Below are 17,262 nucleotides of genomic sequence, written 5' to 3'. Positions count from 1 at the left end.
TCACACTTTTTATTGTTTTTCCTTCAAACTGACAAAACAGTAGGCTACATTCAATTTTTACAAATATAGGTGTTTTATCAACCCCTCCCCCATTACAGACTCATCAAACACGTGTAGCCTAAGACATAATTTGCCTAGCCTATAGATTGCTAGAGTAAATCCACAAAAACAAACACTTGAGTAAAATAAACTTGCAAAAACCAATAAAATAATACTGTGGAAAAAGTTATTCAACAAATATGCTAAAAATACACATCAGTAATATTCACATTTAATAAAATGTCATATATTTTAAGATGCTATAGAAGAGAGGTGATAATTTAATAATAATACAAAGCTTTACAAAAGGGTTTCAGGTGTACCTTATGGCCAATCAATAAAAACAAAGAATCTAAATAGTTTGTTTGATTGATTTTTTTATTTGTTTTATTCTTTAAAATGAGCATAAGCTTTTCTATTAAAAAGGTGCATTATTTTTCAAATATGACAGCATGTCCTTACAATTATCTTACCCTGAACCACAGTCAAGTAAGATAATTACCACAGTCACGTAACCCCTCTACACTCACACGAATGCCCTCATATACACACTCAACAGTGTTTTAACCTAATGAGTTTCGTCATATAAGCTTCCTAGCAAAAGTCTTGACTTTACTGGGCAGGCTAGGTGAAATCCTCTATCCGCTTGATGTGGAATTGAGCTTATATGAGATTACAAGATGTTACCATGGCTTCATGTGCTCTATCCTTTATAAAAACCCTTGCAAGACACATTTTTGTTGAGTTTCTATTGGATTTCCAATTCTATGAATCTTCTGGAAACATATACATGCAGTTATGTTTTTTTTTTAAGTTTTTTTTTTTTTAGAAAGTGATCTATCCTTGTCTTGTTCTTCTCATCTGCCCATCAACTTTACATTGGTTTTCAGTGGTGCATTTTAACAGTGGGCTGAAATAATCAAGATTCTAAAATGGGGGAAATAAACTGACCTCTTTGACTGACTTCAGACTGACTTCAGACTGACTTTGATCATCAGTCAAAGACTGACCTCTTTGACTTCATTGACTGACCTCTATTTACAATTTGTGAACAGTGTCGACAATTGAAAGCAAATACTTCATTGTTTCATTTTCCTGCAGGATTTATGTTCTTCAGAAAACAATGAAACAATATAACATAAACATTTTTTTTAAATTTGCAAAGCTCTGTGACGACAACAATAATTGTTTTTACATTATTGATTAGATCTGTTTTTGAATATATATTACATCTTACAGCATATTTGCATATGAGAAATTGAAAGATTATGAAAGATTTGAGTGACATTCAAATATCATTGCATTGCATATAAATCTTTTTAGGTCTTGCTAAATGATGTTCAGTTTGAGTTCAACATTTCCCAGGACAGTAAAAGTTTCTTTCAGAAGACTTTTAGCAACATTTGTAGTCAAAAGACTATTTCAATTATGAGTCCAGTTCTCAGAAACCCATTTTCTCTTGTTCGGTAGGAGCTATAAATGACATGAGGTTTAAGCCAGAGCCACAGAAGACCCTTCTGTTTTGGATGTGGACACTTCAGATCCATCATCAACTTTCTTTCCAAAGAGCTGCATGATGCATACGCGGAACTGCAAAAGTAAAGACAGTTTCTGATTGTTGACCTACCAAAAGCGGTTTAAAGTAACTAAAGAATAAGCTACCCACACATTTGAGTATGCCCATTCAATGCAATATTACCTGTCGGTTCAGGAAGATGTAAATGATGGGGTTGTAGATGGTGGCGCTCTTGGCAAAGTAGGCAGGCATGGCTGCTGCCAGTGGATGGAAGGCATAGCCTGGGTTTGCGGCTGCAGAGCAGGCGAAGGAAGCATAAGGACCTCAGCAAAGGCAGAAAGCAATGATCATGACAACCACCATTCTGGACACTTCCTTCTCAGCTTTCTGTGTGGACTCAGAATCCTTCTGTTGCTGGGCGACCTGAGACGATCAAAAACAAGCTCAGTTCTCCATAGCAAACAAAGTGAAAAATTTCCCTGTAAAGATTTCATAAAAGATTAGCTTACAGCATGAATGGCCAAGTATACGGCAATGTAGCAGAGAATGATGATGGAAAAAGGGGAGATACAACAGGTGACAACTAGGACAATCATGTAGGACTGGACACCGGGGTCCTCGCTTCCTCCAAATACATCAGGACCGCAGGAGGTCTTCAGACCATGAGGCCAGTATCTTCATTGCAGGGAAGATTTTCTGTGTATATGACAGAATCAAATCATTTACAATGGAAAACTATGATATTTCAGTCCTTACCTGCTCCAGCCAAATATGGGAGGTGCACACCAGACAGCAATCCAAACCCAGCAGAAGATGTTACCACGAGATGCCCATTTACCATCAAACTTGACATTTCCAAATGGTTTGCAGACGACCACCCATCTCTCCCAAGAGATGAGTCAAAGACCACAGACCAGCGATACCTGTTGATTGTTAGATATCATTAAAAAAGTTTTGGTCCAAATAATTTGCATATTTATTTGCTTCCTATGGGCAGTAACTTACCACATACAGACACAGTGTAGCCCTCAAAGACACACATGGGATGTCCGAGGATAAAGTAGCCGAAAACCTGGTTGATCAACAGAGTCTCTGCTAGATCAGCTAGCTAGGTTGACCAAAATCCAGTTGAGAGGGTGGCAGAGCTTCTTGAATTTGGCCGTGGCCACCAGCACATTGGTGAAGGTCGAGGTGACCACCACGAAAAACATCCAGACTGTTGCGAGGTTGCACCCCCATCGAGGGGCAATATGGTAGTTGGGTCCCTCAAAGGGATCTGAGAACAGATGAGATATTATTATACAATTTTCCTCTTCTACAGCTGTGTTCCTGAAGATAAAATACCCCTTGTGTTATTGCTGTTGGTATAAATGAAAACAGACTCCCTTGTTGTCCCAGCATACACCACATTGCCCCACTCTGACATTTTGTAAACCCTGGATGTCAAAATATTGAGATTTATTCACAATTACCTATTTTTATGTGACCAAAAATAGTAAATGTTGCAGTGGTTGTACCTGTCACAGGATTCTTCTCTCCCTGAGTTGGTGGTTGGTTCCTCCTTTGCCTCTTATTTCTCCGTTTGTGGTAGAAATTGGAACTAATAAACTGGCAGACCTTGTCAGAGGCATTGCAGCTCATCGCCATAAAGTCTTTCTGACTTGAAGCGAATCAAGGCTAACTGGGAGGTACAGCTGTCTCGCATAACAGGAAGTGCCCCCAAATCTGCATAGGAAGTATGGCCATTAACTTCTGTTCATGACCTTACACAATGAAAGCACACATCCATGCATACATTAGCCCCCAAGCACACGGAGGCACATGGATACTCAAATTCAAAAAGGTAAGACTTCGATTTGAGGTTAATCTTCTTTAGAGAAGCAGTGCTTTTAGTGTCACATTCCAGTTGAATTTGCTTAGCTCCCTCAGGCTTAAATGGAGGAATTGCACTTGACTTGCTCCTTGTAACGGTCACCAGCTGGAGTGCCCTTGAAAGCCACCAGAGGGCACTCCACACCAGACTATCATGTTTCACTCACAAACTACATCTCCCATCATTCTCTGCCTGGACTCATCAGCACTCATTATCACATTCACCTGTGTCTCATTTAGTCAAGTCAAGTCATTTTCATTTATATAGCGCTTTTAACAATGTAGATTGTCTCAAAGCAGCTTCACAGAGATAAATGTATAATATAACGTAAGATTGTTTTGGCTTTATAGCGGTTCTTTAATAAAGTTATTTTCCAGCTAAAGTTAGTTTTGATTGATTCGCTTCCGTCGCAACGATCATTTGTTTTTAAATTAGGGCCGCCAAGACGACACCATTCTCTCTACACAGACTTTAGCGAACCTGTGAGAAACGCTGATGGCGTTCAGATGCGCATTAAGAACGGGTTCTATAGTTATGTGCGTTTGAATATATGTGTGCAGGTTTGGAATTCCCTACAAACCAAACCTAAACAAATTACTGGTGTTTCCTTATAGTTTTGATTCAGAATTTTATTTTATTTTATCAATTCGGGGTAGATACGCAAATTGAGTTTTCCCGACGACGCGTTATCTGTAGAGTGGGAAAGGGATCCTCCATAGGGAGAGACTAGTTGGCCCTTCAGCACTGCGTTGACACCGGGTCCAGGCGAAGGTCCTTCATCAGATCTGGAAACGGCCTGGATCCGGCAGGCTGCGGGAAAACCTTGGGATAAACAAAGACACTAAAATTAGCGTAGATGCCATTCTTCTCATGATGTAACAAGTACATCAGGATTTATGGGAAGTGTTCCCGGTTCCAGCTGACCTAATCTATGCAGCCTAATATTGAATTATAGAAGTCTATAATGTATTATGTGAACGCTATGTCAAAGAGATGTGTCTTTAATCTAGATTTGAACTGACAGAGTGTGTCTGCTTCCCGGACAATGGTAGGAAGACTGTTCCAAAGTTTTGGTGCTAAATAGGAAAAGGATCTACCGCCAGCAGTCGATTTAGATATTCTAGGTATTATCAACTGGCCGGAATTTTGAGATCGCAATAGACGTGAAGGAGTATAATGCGTTAAGAGCTTGCTCAAGTACTGCGGAGCTAAACCATTTAGTGCTTTGTAAGTAATCAGCAATATTTTAAAATTGATGCGATGTTTAATAGGGAGCCAGTGCAGTTTTGACAGAACCGGGCTAATATGGTCATACTTCCTGGTTCTGGTAAGAACTCGAGCTGCTGCGTTTTGAACCAGCTGTAGTTTGTTTATTAAGCGTGCAGGGCAACCACCCAGTAGAGCATTACAATAATCTAGCCTTGATGTCATGAACGCATGGACTAATTGTTCCGCATTTGTCAATGAGAGCATATGACGTAATTTAGATATATTTTTAAGATGGAAAAATGCGGTTTTACAGATACTAGACACGTGACTTTCAAATGAAAGATTGGTATCAAAGAGCACACCCAGGTTCCTAACCGACGACGAAGACTTAACAGAGCAGCCATCAAGTGTTAGACAGTATTCTAGGTTATTACGTGAGGAAGTTTTTTGTCCAATAATTAGAATCTCTGTTTTTTCAGAATTTAGAAGTAGGAAATTACGAGTCATCCAGTTTTTTATATCAGCTATGCATTCAGTTAATTTAGTGAATTGGTAAGTTTCGTTAGGTTTTGAAGAAATATAGAGCTGAGTATCGTCGGCATAACAGTGAAAGCTAATGCCATGTTTCCTAATGATATCTCCTAAGGGTAGCATGTACAGAGTGAACAGCAGCGGTCCTAGTACTGAGCCCTGTGGTACGCCATACTGAACTTGTGATTGATAAGACATCTCTTCATTTACTGCTACAAACTGATAACGGTCAGATAAGTATGATTTAAACCATGCTAGTGCAATTCCACTAATGCCAACATAGTTTTCTAGTCTATTTAAAAGAATGTTGTGGTCAATGGTGTCAAACGCAGCACTAAGATCGAGTAACACTAATAGAGAGACACAACCACGATCGGATGATAAGAGCAAATCATTTGTTACTCTAACGAGAGCAGTCTCAGTACTATGGTATGGTCTAAATCCGGACTGAAAATCCTCGCAGATATCATTTCTTTCTAGAAAGGAACATAGTTGTGAAGATACTGCCTTTTCTAGTATCTTTGACAGAAAGGGTAGATTCGAGATCGGCCTGTAATTGACTAATTCTGAAGGATCAAGTTGCATTTTTTTAACAAGCGGTTTAATCAAAGCCAGCTTAAAGTTTTTTGGTACGTATCCTAGAGACAAAGAGGAATTAATGATATTAAGAAGAGGATCTATGACCTCTGGAAGCATCTCTTTCAGTAGCTTAGTCGGTATAGGGTCTAGCATACATGTTGTAGATTTAGATGATTTAACGAGTTTAGTAAATTCTTCCTCTCCTATAGCAATGAATGAATCAAATTTTTCCTCAGGGAGACTACAATGCACTGCCTGATGCGATACTGTAGTAGACGGTTGCATAGTTATAATTTTGTCCCTGATATTATCAATCTTATAAGTGAAGAAGTTCATAAAGTCATTACTGCTGTGCTGCTTGGAAACTTCTGTGTTTGAAGCTTTCTTTTTCGTTAGTTTAGCCACTGTTTCAAATAAATACCTAGGATTATGTTTATTTTCTTCTAATAGGTTTGAAAAATAAGCAGATCTAGCAGCTTTTAAAGCCTCTCTGTAAGCAATCGAGCTCTCTTTCCATGAAATGCGAAATACCTCTAGTTTTGTTTTCTTCCAGTTGCGCTCCATTTTTCTGGCTGCTCTCTTAAGGGCCTGAGTGTGCTCGTTGTACCACGGCGTTGGATTGTTTTCTTTAATCTTCTTTAAGCGCAAAGGAGCAACTGTGTCTAAAGTGCTGGAAAAGAGAGAGTTAAAAGTTTCTGTTGCAATATCAAGTTTTTCTAAGCTATCTGAGATGCTGAGATGATGAAACTGATCAGGAAGATTATTAATAAAGCAATCTTTAGTAGCAGAAGTGATAGGTCTAACATATTTGTAACACGGAGTCGGCTTTGCAGCCTTGGCTAAATGTAATTTACACGAGACTAGATAATGATCTGAGATGTCATCGCTCTGCTGCAGAATTTCAACGGCATCAACATCTATTCCGTGTGATAATATTAGATCTAGAGTATGATTACGACGATGAGTAGGTCCTGACACGTGTTGTCTAACTCCAATTGAGTTTACAATGTCTTTAAATGCCAATCCCAATGCATCTTTTTCATTATCGATGTGTATATTAAAATCACCAACAATTAGTACTTTATCTGCAGCCAATACTAACTCTGATAGAAAGTCCGCAAATTCTTTAATAAAGTCTGTATGGTGCCCTGGTGGCCTGTATACAGTAGCCAGCACACATCTCAAACGTGATTTATCATTTTTACTATATATTTTTACATTAAGCACTAACACTTCAAAAGAATTATATTCGAAACTTGATTTCTTAGTGGTTTTGAAAATATTACTATAAATTACAGCAACACCACCCCCTTTGCGTTTCAGACGGGGTTCATGTTTATAACAGTAATCTTGCGGGGTGGACTCATTTAAAGTAATGTAATCGCTTGGTTTTAGCCAGGTTTCTGTCAAACACAGCACATCTAGGTTATTATCTGAAATCATATCATTAACAATGAGTGCTTTTGAAGTAAGCGATCGAATATTCAGCAACCCAAGCTTTATCATTTGCTCATCTGTATTATAGCTGTTTTTTATTTGTTGAACATCAATTAAATTTTTAACCTTAGATAGGTTTAAACATTTTTTGGATTTCCAAAATCGGGGAACAGACACAGTCTCTATATGATGATAGCTAGGTGAAAGAGGCTCTATGTGATGGGATTTATCTGACCTGGGTGACGCGAGGCCGCTAGCAGACGGTTGGTTTAGCCAGTCTGTCTGCTTCCTGACCTGGTGCCCAATTTGTCATGTTTGAGCTCTAAGACTATGAGCCATATTACTAGATAGAAGAGCAGCACCATCCCAGGAGGGATGAATACCATCTCTTTTCAACAGGTCAGGTTTGCCCCAAAAACTTTTCCAATTGTCTATGAATTCTATATTATTACACGGACACCACTCAGACAGCCAGCGATTCAGTGAACACAATCTACTAACTTGTTTAGTTCACCCAATATAAGCCTGGTTCACTCATTCACTCACTGTGAAGTTTTGTTTGTGTCATACTGCATCTCTGAGCATTTTCCCTGGTTTCATGGCTCTTGGTTTATTGGATTTCTTGCCTGTTCTGTGGATTACTCTCTTGCCTCTGACCCCTGCCTGTTTTGTTTGTTTGTTTGTTTATTTGTTTGTTTGGACTGCCTACCTGTGTTTTGACCCATTGCCTGTACTTTGGATTACGCCTTTGGATTGCCCCTTAAATAAAAAGCTGCATTTGGATTCTCCACCCTCGCGTCTTGGAGCAGTTTATGACAGAAAACTTCACCGCCATTAATCCAGCAGCACAGATTATGTGTCTCCGTCAAGGAGATCGACCCATCGAGGAATACGTGAGAGACTTTATCAATCTGGCAAATTTAACTTCTATGGACTCTCTGTGCCTCATAATTTTTTTTAGAGGGGGACTATCAGAGCCACTCAGGTCAGCCATGCCACTGCACAATCCCCATTGGAGTTTAGGATTTTATATTTACTTGGCCCTACAACTGAGTGGTTCTGTCTATGCTGTGGGGATCGCGGAGGAGAAATGTGGTACTCCCACATTAGCCCTCGAGCTTCTTCACGTCACTTCTGCCGAGCCAGAGACTGTTCACGTCACTTCTGCCGAGCCAGAGACTGTTCACGTACACGTCACATCTGCCGAGCCAGAGACTGTACACGTACACGTCACGTATGCCGAGCCAGAGACTGTACACGTCACGTATGCCGAGCCAGAGACTGTACACGTACACGTCACGTCTGCCGAGCCAGAGACTGTACACGTCACGTCTGCCGAGCCAGTGTCTCCGGACAAGATGGCCGCCGCCGAGCCAGTGTCTATTTTGGGGGGGGGGGCAGGAGGTCCCTTGATAAGACCATGGAGGCCGCACCGCCATGGTCTCCTGAACTGTCTGGTCTGCCCTGTAGCCCTGAACTGCCAGGTCCGCCTGGTCCCCCTGAACCGTCGTCTCCTCCCTGGCCGCCTGAAGGGTCGTCTCCGCCCTGGTCGCCTACACTGCCTGCTCCGCCCTGGTCGCCTGCTCCGCCCTGGACTCCCGTCTTGCCGCAGTCTCCAGGTCCTCTTCCGCTCCATGGGCCTGGCCCTCCATCCCGCCCCCGGGTCCGCCTCCACTCCACCTCCCTCCTGGACAATTTTTAGAGCGTCTGGAAGCCGCTCCTTTGAGGGGGGGCTATGTAACGGTCACCAGCTGGAGTGCCCTTGAGAGCCATCAGAGGGCACTCTACACCAGACTATCATGTTTCACTCACAAACTACATCTCCCATCATTCTCTGCCTGGACTCATCAGCACTCATTATCACATTCACCTGGGTCTCATTTATCTTGTTTAGTTCACCCCATATAAGCCCGGTTCACTCATTCACTCACTGCGACGTTTTGTTTGTGTCATACTGCATCTCTGAGCATTTTCCCTGGTTTCAGGGCAGCAGAGAGGAAATGGCGCAAATCAAAAGACTCATCTGACCTGAGTATGTATAAATCTCTCCTCTCGTCCTTTTCTGTTGATGTTCATGCTGCAAAATCTTCATACTTCCACAACAAGATCAACAGCTCCCCCAACACACGATTACTCTTCAAGACATTCAACTCTCTCCTCTGTCCACCTCCACCACCACCCACCTCCTCTTTAACTGCCGACGATTTCGCGAACTTCTTCACCAACAAAACAACAACCATCAGCAGTCAATTCTCAGCTCCACACACACAGGAACCCAGACTGACCCCTTCCACAGCCAATAACCCTCTGTCCTCCTTGTCACCGCTAACCCAGGAAGAAGTATCTACACTTCTCCTCTCCAGTCATCCTACCACCTGCCCTCTAGACCCCATCCCCTCACACCTTCTACAAGCCATCTCTCCCACACTTCTACCAGCACTCACACACATCATCAACTCATCCTTCCATACTGGCACCTTCCCTACAGCATTCAAGCAGGCTCGGGTTACTCCACTGCTTAAAAAACCAACACTAAACACATCATTTGTAGAGAACTACAGACCTATCTCTCTCCTACCATTCATTGCGAAAACACTTGAAAGAGCTGTTTTCAACCAAGTACCGCCACATCCTTCTTGTCTCTAAACAACCAGCTGGATGTCAACCAATCTGGCTTCAAGAAAGGGCATTCAACTGAGACCGCATTACTGTCGGTCACAGAAGCCCTACGGATTGCAAAAGCTGCTTCCAAATCTTCACTCCTCATTCTCCTGGATCTGTCTGCTGCCTTCGACACTGTAAACCATCAGATCCTTATGTCCAGCCTCTCATCACTGGGCATCACAGGAACTTCACTCGACTGGTTTGAGTCCTATCTCACAGGTAGGTCCTTCAAGGTCGCATGGAGGGGCGAGGTATCCAGAGCACATCAACTGACCACAGGGGTTCCCCAGGGTTCAGTTCTTGGTCCCCTCCTCTTCTCCATCTACACTACATCACTGGGACACATCATACAGGCACACGGTTTTTCCTACCACTGCTATGCTGATGACACACAGCTCTTCCTCTCATTTCAACCAGATGATCCCACAGTAGCTGCACGGGTCTCAAGCTGTCTGGCAGACATCTCCCCATGGATGAAGGAACATCACCTGCAGCTCAACCTGGCAAAGACTGAGCTTCTCGTCCTCCCTGCCAATCACATCATCAACTCATCCTTCCATACTGGCACCTTCCCTACAGCATTCAAGCAGGCTCGGGTTACTCCACTGCTTAAAAAACCAACACTAAACACATCATTTGTAGAGAACTACAGACCTATCTCTCTCCTACCATTCATTGCGAAAACACTTGAAAGAGCTGTTTTCAACCAAGTAACATCCTTCTTGTCTCTAAACAACCAGCTGGATGTCAACCAATCTGGCTTCAAGAGAGGGCATTCAACTGAGACCGCATTACTGTCGGTCACAGAAGCCCTACGGATTGCAAAAGCTGCTTCCAAATCTTCACTCCTCATTCTCCTGGATCTGTCTGCTGCCTTCGACACTGTAAACCATCAGATCCTTATGTCCAGCCTCTCATCACTGGGCATCACAGGAACTTCACTCGACTGGTTTGAGTCCTATCTCACAGGTAGGTCCTTCAAGGTCGCATGGAGAGGCGAGGTATCCAGAGCACATCAACTGACCACAGGGGTTCCCCAGGGTTCAGTTCTTGGTCCCCTCCTCTTCTCCATCTACACTACATCACTGGGACACATCATACAGGCACACGGTTTTTCCTACCACTGCTATGCTGATGACACACAGCTCTTCCTCTCATTTCAACCAGATGATCCCACAGTAGCTGCACGGGTCTCAAGCTGTCTGGCAGACATCTCCACATGGATGAAGGAACATCACCTGCAGCTCAACCTGGCAAAGACTGAGCTTCTCGTCCTCCCTGCCAATCCATCTCTACAGCACGACTTCACCATCCAGCTTGATTCATCCTCGATCCCCCCATCAAGGTCGGTCAGAAATCTGGGAGTAACGTTTGATGACCAGCTGACCTTCACAGATCACATTTCAAAGACAGCTCGATCATGCAGGTTTGCGCTGCACAACATCAGGAAGATCAGGCCTTTCCTAACTGAGCACGCAACACAACTCCTCGTCCAGGCCCTGGTCATTTCTAGGCTTGACTACTGCAATGCTCTTCTGGCCGGACTTCCAGCATGTGCAACCAAACCTCTACAGATGATCCAGAATGCTGCAGCTCGTCTTGTCTTCAACGAGCCCAAGAGGGCCCACGTCACTCCTCTGTTTATCTCTCTGCACTGGCTACCTATCGCTGCTCGCATCAAGTTCAAGGCATTGACGCTTGCTTACAGATCTATCACAGGCTCAGCTCCCTCCTACTTTCACTCACTCCTACGAGCCTACATCCCAGACACCTACGATCGATCAACGAGCGACGTCTCGTGGTTCCATCACAGAAAGCCACAAAATCACTTTCCAGAACATTCTCATTCACAGTTCCATGCTGGTGGAACACTCTCCCCACCCTCATCCGGAATGCAGAATCCCTGACAACATTTAAAAAACAGCTGAAAACCCATCTCTTCAGTGAGCACTTACCTTCATAAAAAAAATAATAATAATAACTTTCCCTTTAAAACCTCACTTATCGTGCTTATGCTACTCTGAATAATGCCTGAACCTCGTATTTTGAGCACTTCTTGCGTTGTTGTTTGCCTCTTCATGATGACTCGCTTAATTTTAGTCCTAATTTGTAAGTCGCTTTGGATAAAAGCGTCTGCTAAATGACTAAATGTAAAAAATGTAAATGTTCATGTCTCTTGGTTTTTGGATTTCTTGCCTGTTCCGTGGATTACTCTCTTGCCTCTGACCCCTGCCTGTTTTGTTTTGTTTATTTGTTTGTTTGGACTGCCTACCTGTTTTGACCCATTGCCTGTACTTTGGATTACGCCTTTGGATTGCCCCTTAAATAAAAAGCTGCATTTGGATTCTCCACCCTCGCATCTTGGAGCAGTTTATGACACTCCTCTTATTTGCAGACTTCTAAGTAACTTAAGCTTTAAATCCTTTCTAGCAAAAAAACAAAACAAAACACATTGAATTGAAAGTTATTTTCCTTAAAGTGGATTTTTGTCTGGGTGTCTTAGGGATTTCAGTGCAATTTCTTTATTTGTACTTTCTATTAAATGAAATCTAGGGAAAGCATACAAAAGTGAAGTTAGGGACACATTTTAACAAGATCATGGATCCTTTTCACTTTTCCAGGTTAGGAATTAATGCAGAAGTAGGCCTAAACTATAGCAGGATAAATGTCTGTAGAGGTATGTGGGATACCACAGCAAATATTATTTTTTCCATTCCCATTTGCTTCTGCTAAAAAATAAAAACGACTATTGCATTTCCAAGATTTTCTAAAAGAGAAACATATAGAGAGATGGATTATAGCAGTCAGAAGCGATAAGGATGTCATACAGTATTTTTAGTCACTAATTTAGCAGCTGTATTAGTAACCTCGTTGTGTTAGGAGGTAATGCCAGGAGAATATAATAAAGCAATAAAAATGCACATAAATTAAAAGTTTCTATATATGAAAATGATATGCGAAAATATGTGAAAGGGACCATATCTTGACTATTTCAGTTGCTGCCCTATGGAGACCCTTTATGAAATCATTTCAGAGAGATGTGCATGTGTAATAAAAGACACTGAGAACAGAACATTTATTTTGCTGCTTTTTTTTTTTATTTTCATCAAAGAAAAAAATAGAACCATATTACATGCTGTACATGGGTAGGCCTCTATCTATCAAACACATTTTTTTGTCATTTTTGTTTTCTTGCAAGATGGCTACAAAATTAAGATTACAGAGATATTATTACATTGCCACTGAACAGCAATTCAGCAGAAATTGTACATTACAATGAGGCGATTACTTTTTTCTGTTAGTTAAACCACGCTGAGTGTCACATTCCCACAAAGCAGTGCTATAGGCATACAACCTTCTGAATAGTCAGTGGATGGAGTATCATGGACAAATGATTGAGTGACAAATGAAAACCATAGAAACTGTAACATCATTCCGGTAGATCTTAAGCCACGTGGCCGTTGAACAAGTAATGTGTTAACACACAGTGCCATGCAACAAGGTATTCCCCATCACTCCGAGGGAAATATCTGGAAGCAAAGTTGTCGAGATACGTTGAGGGTAAACAAGGAATATAAAAAGTCCCATTTTCATCTTTTTTCCCATGTCTGACTCAAGACCATTGCTCTGAGATCTGGTGTGCAATTTATGCAGGAGCCACAGAGGACACTTCTGTCTTGGATGTAGACACCTCAGACCCATCATCCACCTTCTTTCCAAAGAGCTGCATGATGCATACGCGGAACTGTGAAGAAAGAGAAATCAAGATTATTTTGCAAAGATTCATGAAAAGTTTTCTCATTGTGCTCAAGGTTTGAGCTTTGTTAAACAGCATTGACTTACTTGTCGGTTCATGAAGACATAAATGACGGGGTTGTAGATGGTGGCGCTCTTGGCAAAGTAGGCAGGCAAGGCTGCTGCCAGTGGATGGAAGGCATAGCCTGGGTTTGCAGCTGCAAAGCAGGCGAAGAACGTATAAGGACCCCAGCAAAAACAGTAGGCAATGATCATGACAACCACCATTCTGGACACTTCCTTCTCAGCTTTCTGTGTGGACTCAGAATCCTTCTGTTGCTGGGCGACCTGTTGGAAAGAAATGATGGATGCTTAGTGCCTTTTTAGAAACTGGAATAAACTTTTGAAAGCAGTGAAGGAGACAACTTACAGCATGAATGGCCAAGTACACAGCGATGTAGCAGAGAATGATGATGGCCAGAGGGATGATACAACAGGTGATCATTAGGACAATCATGTAGGACTGGACACCGGGGTCCTCGTTTCCACTGAAGACATCAGGGCCGCAGGAGGTCTTCAGACCGTGAGGCCAGTATCTAAAAAATAATGGATTTGAAAGATCCACATTTATGCTTGTATGGAACTTATTTGTTGGTCTTACCACCCAAAGAATTAAACGATTTCATGATGAATTACTAAGATATAAATGTACGTAGCTGTCAAATGCCTTCATTAGTTATTGATCATTTAATAAGTCATTTTACCTGCTCCAGCCAAATATGGGAGGTGCACACCAGAAAGCAGCCCAAACCCAGCAGAAGATGATGCCACCAGTTGCCCATTTACCATCAAACTTGACATTTCCAAATGGTTTGCAGACGACCACCCATCTCTCCCAAGAGATGATAGTCAAAGACCACAGAGCAGAGATACCTGTTGATTGTTAGATATCATTAAAAAACTCACAAAGTTTTGGTCAAATAATGTGCATATTTATTTGCTCCCTATGGGCAGTAACTTACCACATACAGACACAGTGTAGCCCTCAAGTACACACATGGGATGTCCGAGGATAAAGTAGCCGAAAATCTGGTTGATCACACTGATGGTGCTGGCGATCAGAGTCTCTCCTAGATCAGCTATAGCGAGGTTGACTAAAATCCAGTTGAGAGGGTGACGGAGCTTCTTGAATTTGGCCGTGGCCACCAGCACCAGGCCATTGGTGAAGACCGAGGCAATGACCACGAATATCATCCAGCATGTTGAGATGTTGTACACCCATCGAGGGGCAATGTGGTAGTTGGGTCCCTCAAAGGGATCTGGAAATGAGAAATGAAGAGCAGTAATATTATCATCTTGAAGGAGTTCTCACCTGAAGCCTTTGTAACCAACTCTCATTATTCTGATGCTTCATATTCATCAGTCTGAAATTGTTCTCTGGCTATGTTACTTCTGGCCAAAATGCATAGAGAGCGCTAAGGTCAAAAGACCACACATTTGAAGTTTAAGAGTAAGACTGCCAAAATTTTCAGTCCTATTACACTGTCACTATTGCGGAAGCTTTAAAAGCACACAAAGACGTTCACATAGCTTTATCATTCTAACAGAATAGCTACGATTGAACAATTTCCTATAATCTTTTTGTCAACATATTCAATGCACACAACCTACCTATTTAAACCTACTCAAATTACAATTTAAAATAGAAATAGAAGAAATTTTAAAAGCTCACCTTTGGTGTTATTGCTGTTGGTATATGTGAACATTGATTCTCTCGTTGTTTCATCTCCCCTTCGCCTGGCTGCGAACATCACGTCTGCCATTTTTGGAGCTTGTTATATAGCCCAAACCTGTAGTTCCTTCGCTGCTGTAAAGGTCTGGGCCTTTGTGCTTTTACTACCTTCTGTCTCTGGCCGACTCACACCGACAGACTTTGGGCTCTTATCAAAGTGCTTTTATATGCAAAAAAAAGAGGATGCCCTGGCTTACAGGGTGGAGAATTGTTGAGGTCAAAACAGGTATCAGGAGCAGAACAAAAACTCATTCATTAGGCTTACAGGAGAACTAATCTACTGTTCCTTCCTAGGATTGTTGAAGCCATCACAGGTAAACCAAAACATGGTTTTGGCGGTGGTGACCTTTGGCAAGACCAAGACGAGTGATTAGAAGGTGACGGCCCTTTGATGCTTTCTACAGTTTTAATTTTAGGTCACTGACCTCTTTGTGTTGTCCATGACTGAAGCTTCTTGTGCAGTATTACTGTACAGCACACTTTTATTAAAGAGGCATGAGATCATTATTGCAAAAAAAGCAACAAACAAATCCATTGTCATTCTCTGAAATAGCACCAGAATAGAGTGCTCTGGCTCCTTTGCTGGTGCTCCGTACAACAAGAGCGGCATATAAGAAACATTCCATATGGGGTTTTAATTTAAAATTTAAATTCCAATAATAAAAGGTATGAAAGGTACAAAAGCTGTTTCTGAGGCTGTACTCTTTCGAAAGGTACTAATATGTACCATTTGAGTACTAATACACTGTAAACAATTTCTAACCCTCCCAAATCAAAAATTTCAAGTGACCGATAACATCTAAATTTTTCAATTGGCCCAAGTGAAATTCTTGTTGCAATAGTCTGTTAACATTGGCTCAATGAGAAATAATACGTCAGACTAATTGAAAAATTTTGATGTTATCGGTCACTTGAAATTTTTGACTTGGGGATGTAATTTTTTTTTACAGTGTATGAACCTTTAAGATGGTATGCATTGCTTAGGTGTAAATAAGGTACAAAGGTGTACCTTTTGAAAGGGTACCGTCCCAGTGACAGCTTTTGTACCTTTTTTTCTGAGAGTGCACACACAAAACATTTCAGCAGAAAAAGTTGTTTTTGTTATAATCTTTTATCTCTATCAATTAAAGAGGCCTTTTTTTTCATATTTCAAAAGATTTCACGACATTTCAAAACACGTAAATAATGACAAAACGACTGCATAACTTGGCTAAAGAGTATTTTAGAAAGGACATACATTTTTTTTCGTTTATATCAATTTCATTGTAAACACCGCGCCACACAGTTCATGCCCAAAAATGCTTAATCATTCATATTATCTCATGTCCAATTACAACAAATGTAACACAGTTTCAATCATCAGTATGTGCAGGGTAACTGTAAGTCAGACATCTAGGTTACGGTCCAAGTCCAAATCCGCTTATTGGGACAACTGGGGTACCCAGGTACCCTCATGAGATCCTAATTAGTATTGACAAGGATGCAGCCCAAACCTTCCTAATCCCAATGGATTGATGGTTCAGTTTAGGGAAAGCAGGGTTTATCTTAAAATCTTGATGAGGTCAGTTTTAATCTCTCCCTGTTTCTGACGATAGGCGTTTTCTTTTCTTTTTTCAGCCGTCGGCTTCTCCATCTACTGTGGCAAAGTGGAGCAGGAGGAAGTGAACACTGGAACGTAAACAGACCAAACCAGGGTGAGGATGGAGCCAACACGAAGACGAGAGCAGTCTGTACACTTTTTTACTCTATCAGTTGTTTCCTTTTCATTCTTAAAATTGCAGAGAATTGTACTGATATGTATGTGTTTAACCAAACAAGTATTTGTTTGTTTTGATCTTTTACACTTCCCTTTAAAGTGAAAGCTAATCGAAATGAATTGAAGTTTAA

General features: G+C 41.5%; 1 protein-coding gene and 1 pseudogene across 2 annotated transcripts; both read right to left on the bottom strand.

Annotated features, from left to right (window-relative positions):
• Positions 1–1,523: 1,523 nt before the first annotated feature.
• Positions 1,524–3,196, bottom strand: LOC311282197 (red-sensitive opsin-2-like; annotated as a pseudogene). The gene is made up of 6 exons: positions 3,073–3,196; positions 2,674–2,831; positions 2,312–2,439; positions 2,065–2,230; positions 1,739–1,978; positions 1,524–1,629 (listed from the first exon to the last, which is right to left on the bottom strand). The product of its transcript is annotated as a red-sensitive opsin-2-like (transcript).
• Positions 3,197–12,905: 9,709 nt separating this feature from the next.
• On the bottom strand, positions 12,906–15,657 carry LOC311282395 (red-sensitive opsin-1). Its single transcript, XM_084396142.1, has 6 exons — positions 15,316–15,657; positions 14,606–14,902; positions 14,348–14,516; positions 14,014–14,179; positions 13,692–13,931; positions 12,906–13,593 (listed from the first exon to the last, which is right to left on the bottom strand). Exons 1-6 carry the CDS (start codon positions 15,404–15,406, stop codon positions 13,495–13,497), a joined length of 1,062 nt encoding a protein of 353 aa, XP_084252268.1. The 5' UTR covers positions 15,407–15,657; the 3' UTR covers positions 12,906–13,494.
• Between the last annotated feature and the right edge of the window lie 1,605 nt (positions 15,658–17,262).

Source organism: Rutilus rutilus, assembly GCF_951802725.1.
Source record: "Rutilus rutilus genome assembly, chromosome: 22".
NCBI classification, from domain to species: Eukaryota; Metazoa; Chordata; class Actinopteri; order Cypriniformes; family Leuciscidae; genus Rutilus; species Rutilus rutilus.
This window is presented reverse-complemented; position numbering and strand designations above follow the sequence as displayed.

Coding starts and splice junctions, on each gene's coding strand:
- LOC311282395 (XM_084396142.1), bottom strand. CDS start 15,406: ATGGCAGACGTGATGTTCGCAGCCAGGCGAAGGGGAGATGAAACAACG. Junction 13,932..14,013: donor TGTACTTGGCCATTCATGCT/GTAAGTTGTCTC, acceptor TCTTTCCAACAG/GTCGCCCAGCAACAGAAGGA. Junction 13,594..13,691: donor ATGTCTTCATGAACCGACAA/GTAAGTCAATGC, acceptor CTTTCTTCACAG/TTCCGCGTATGCATCATGCA.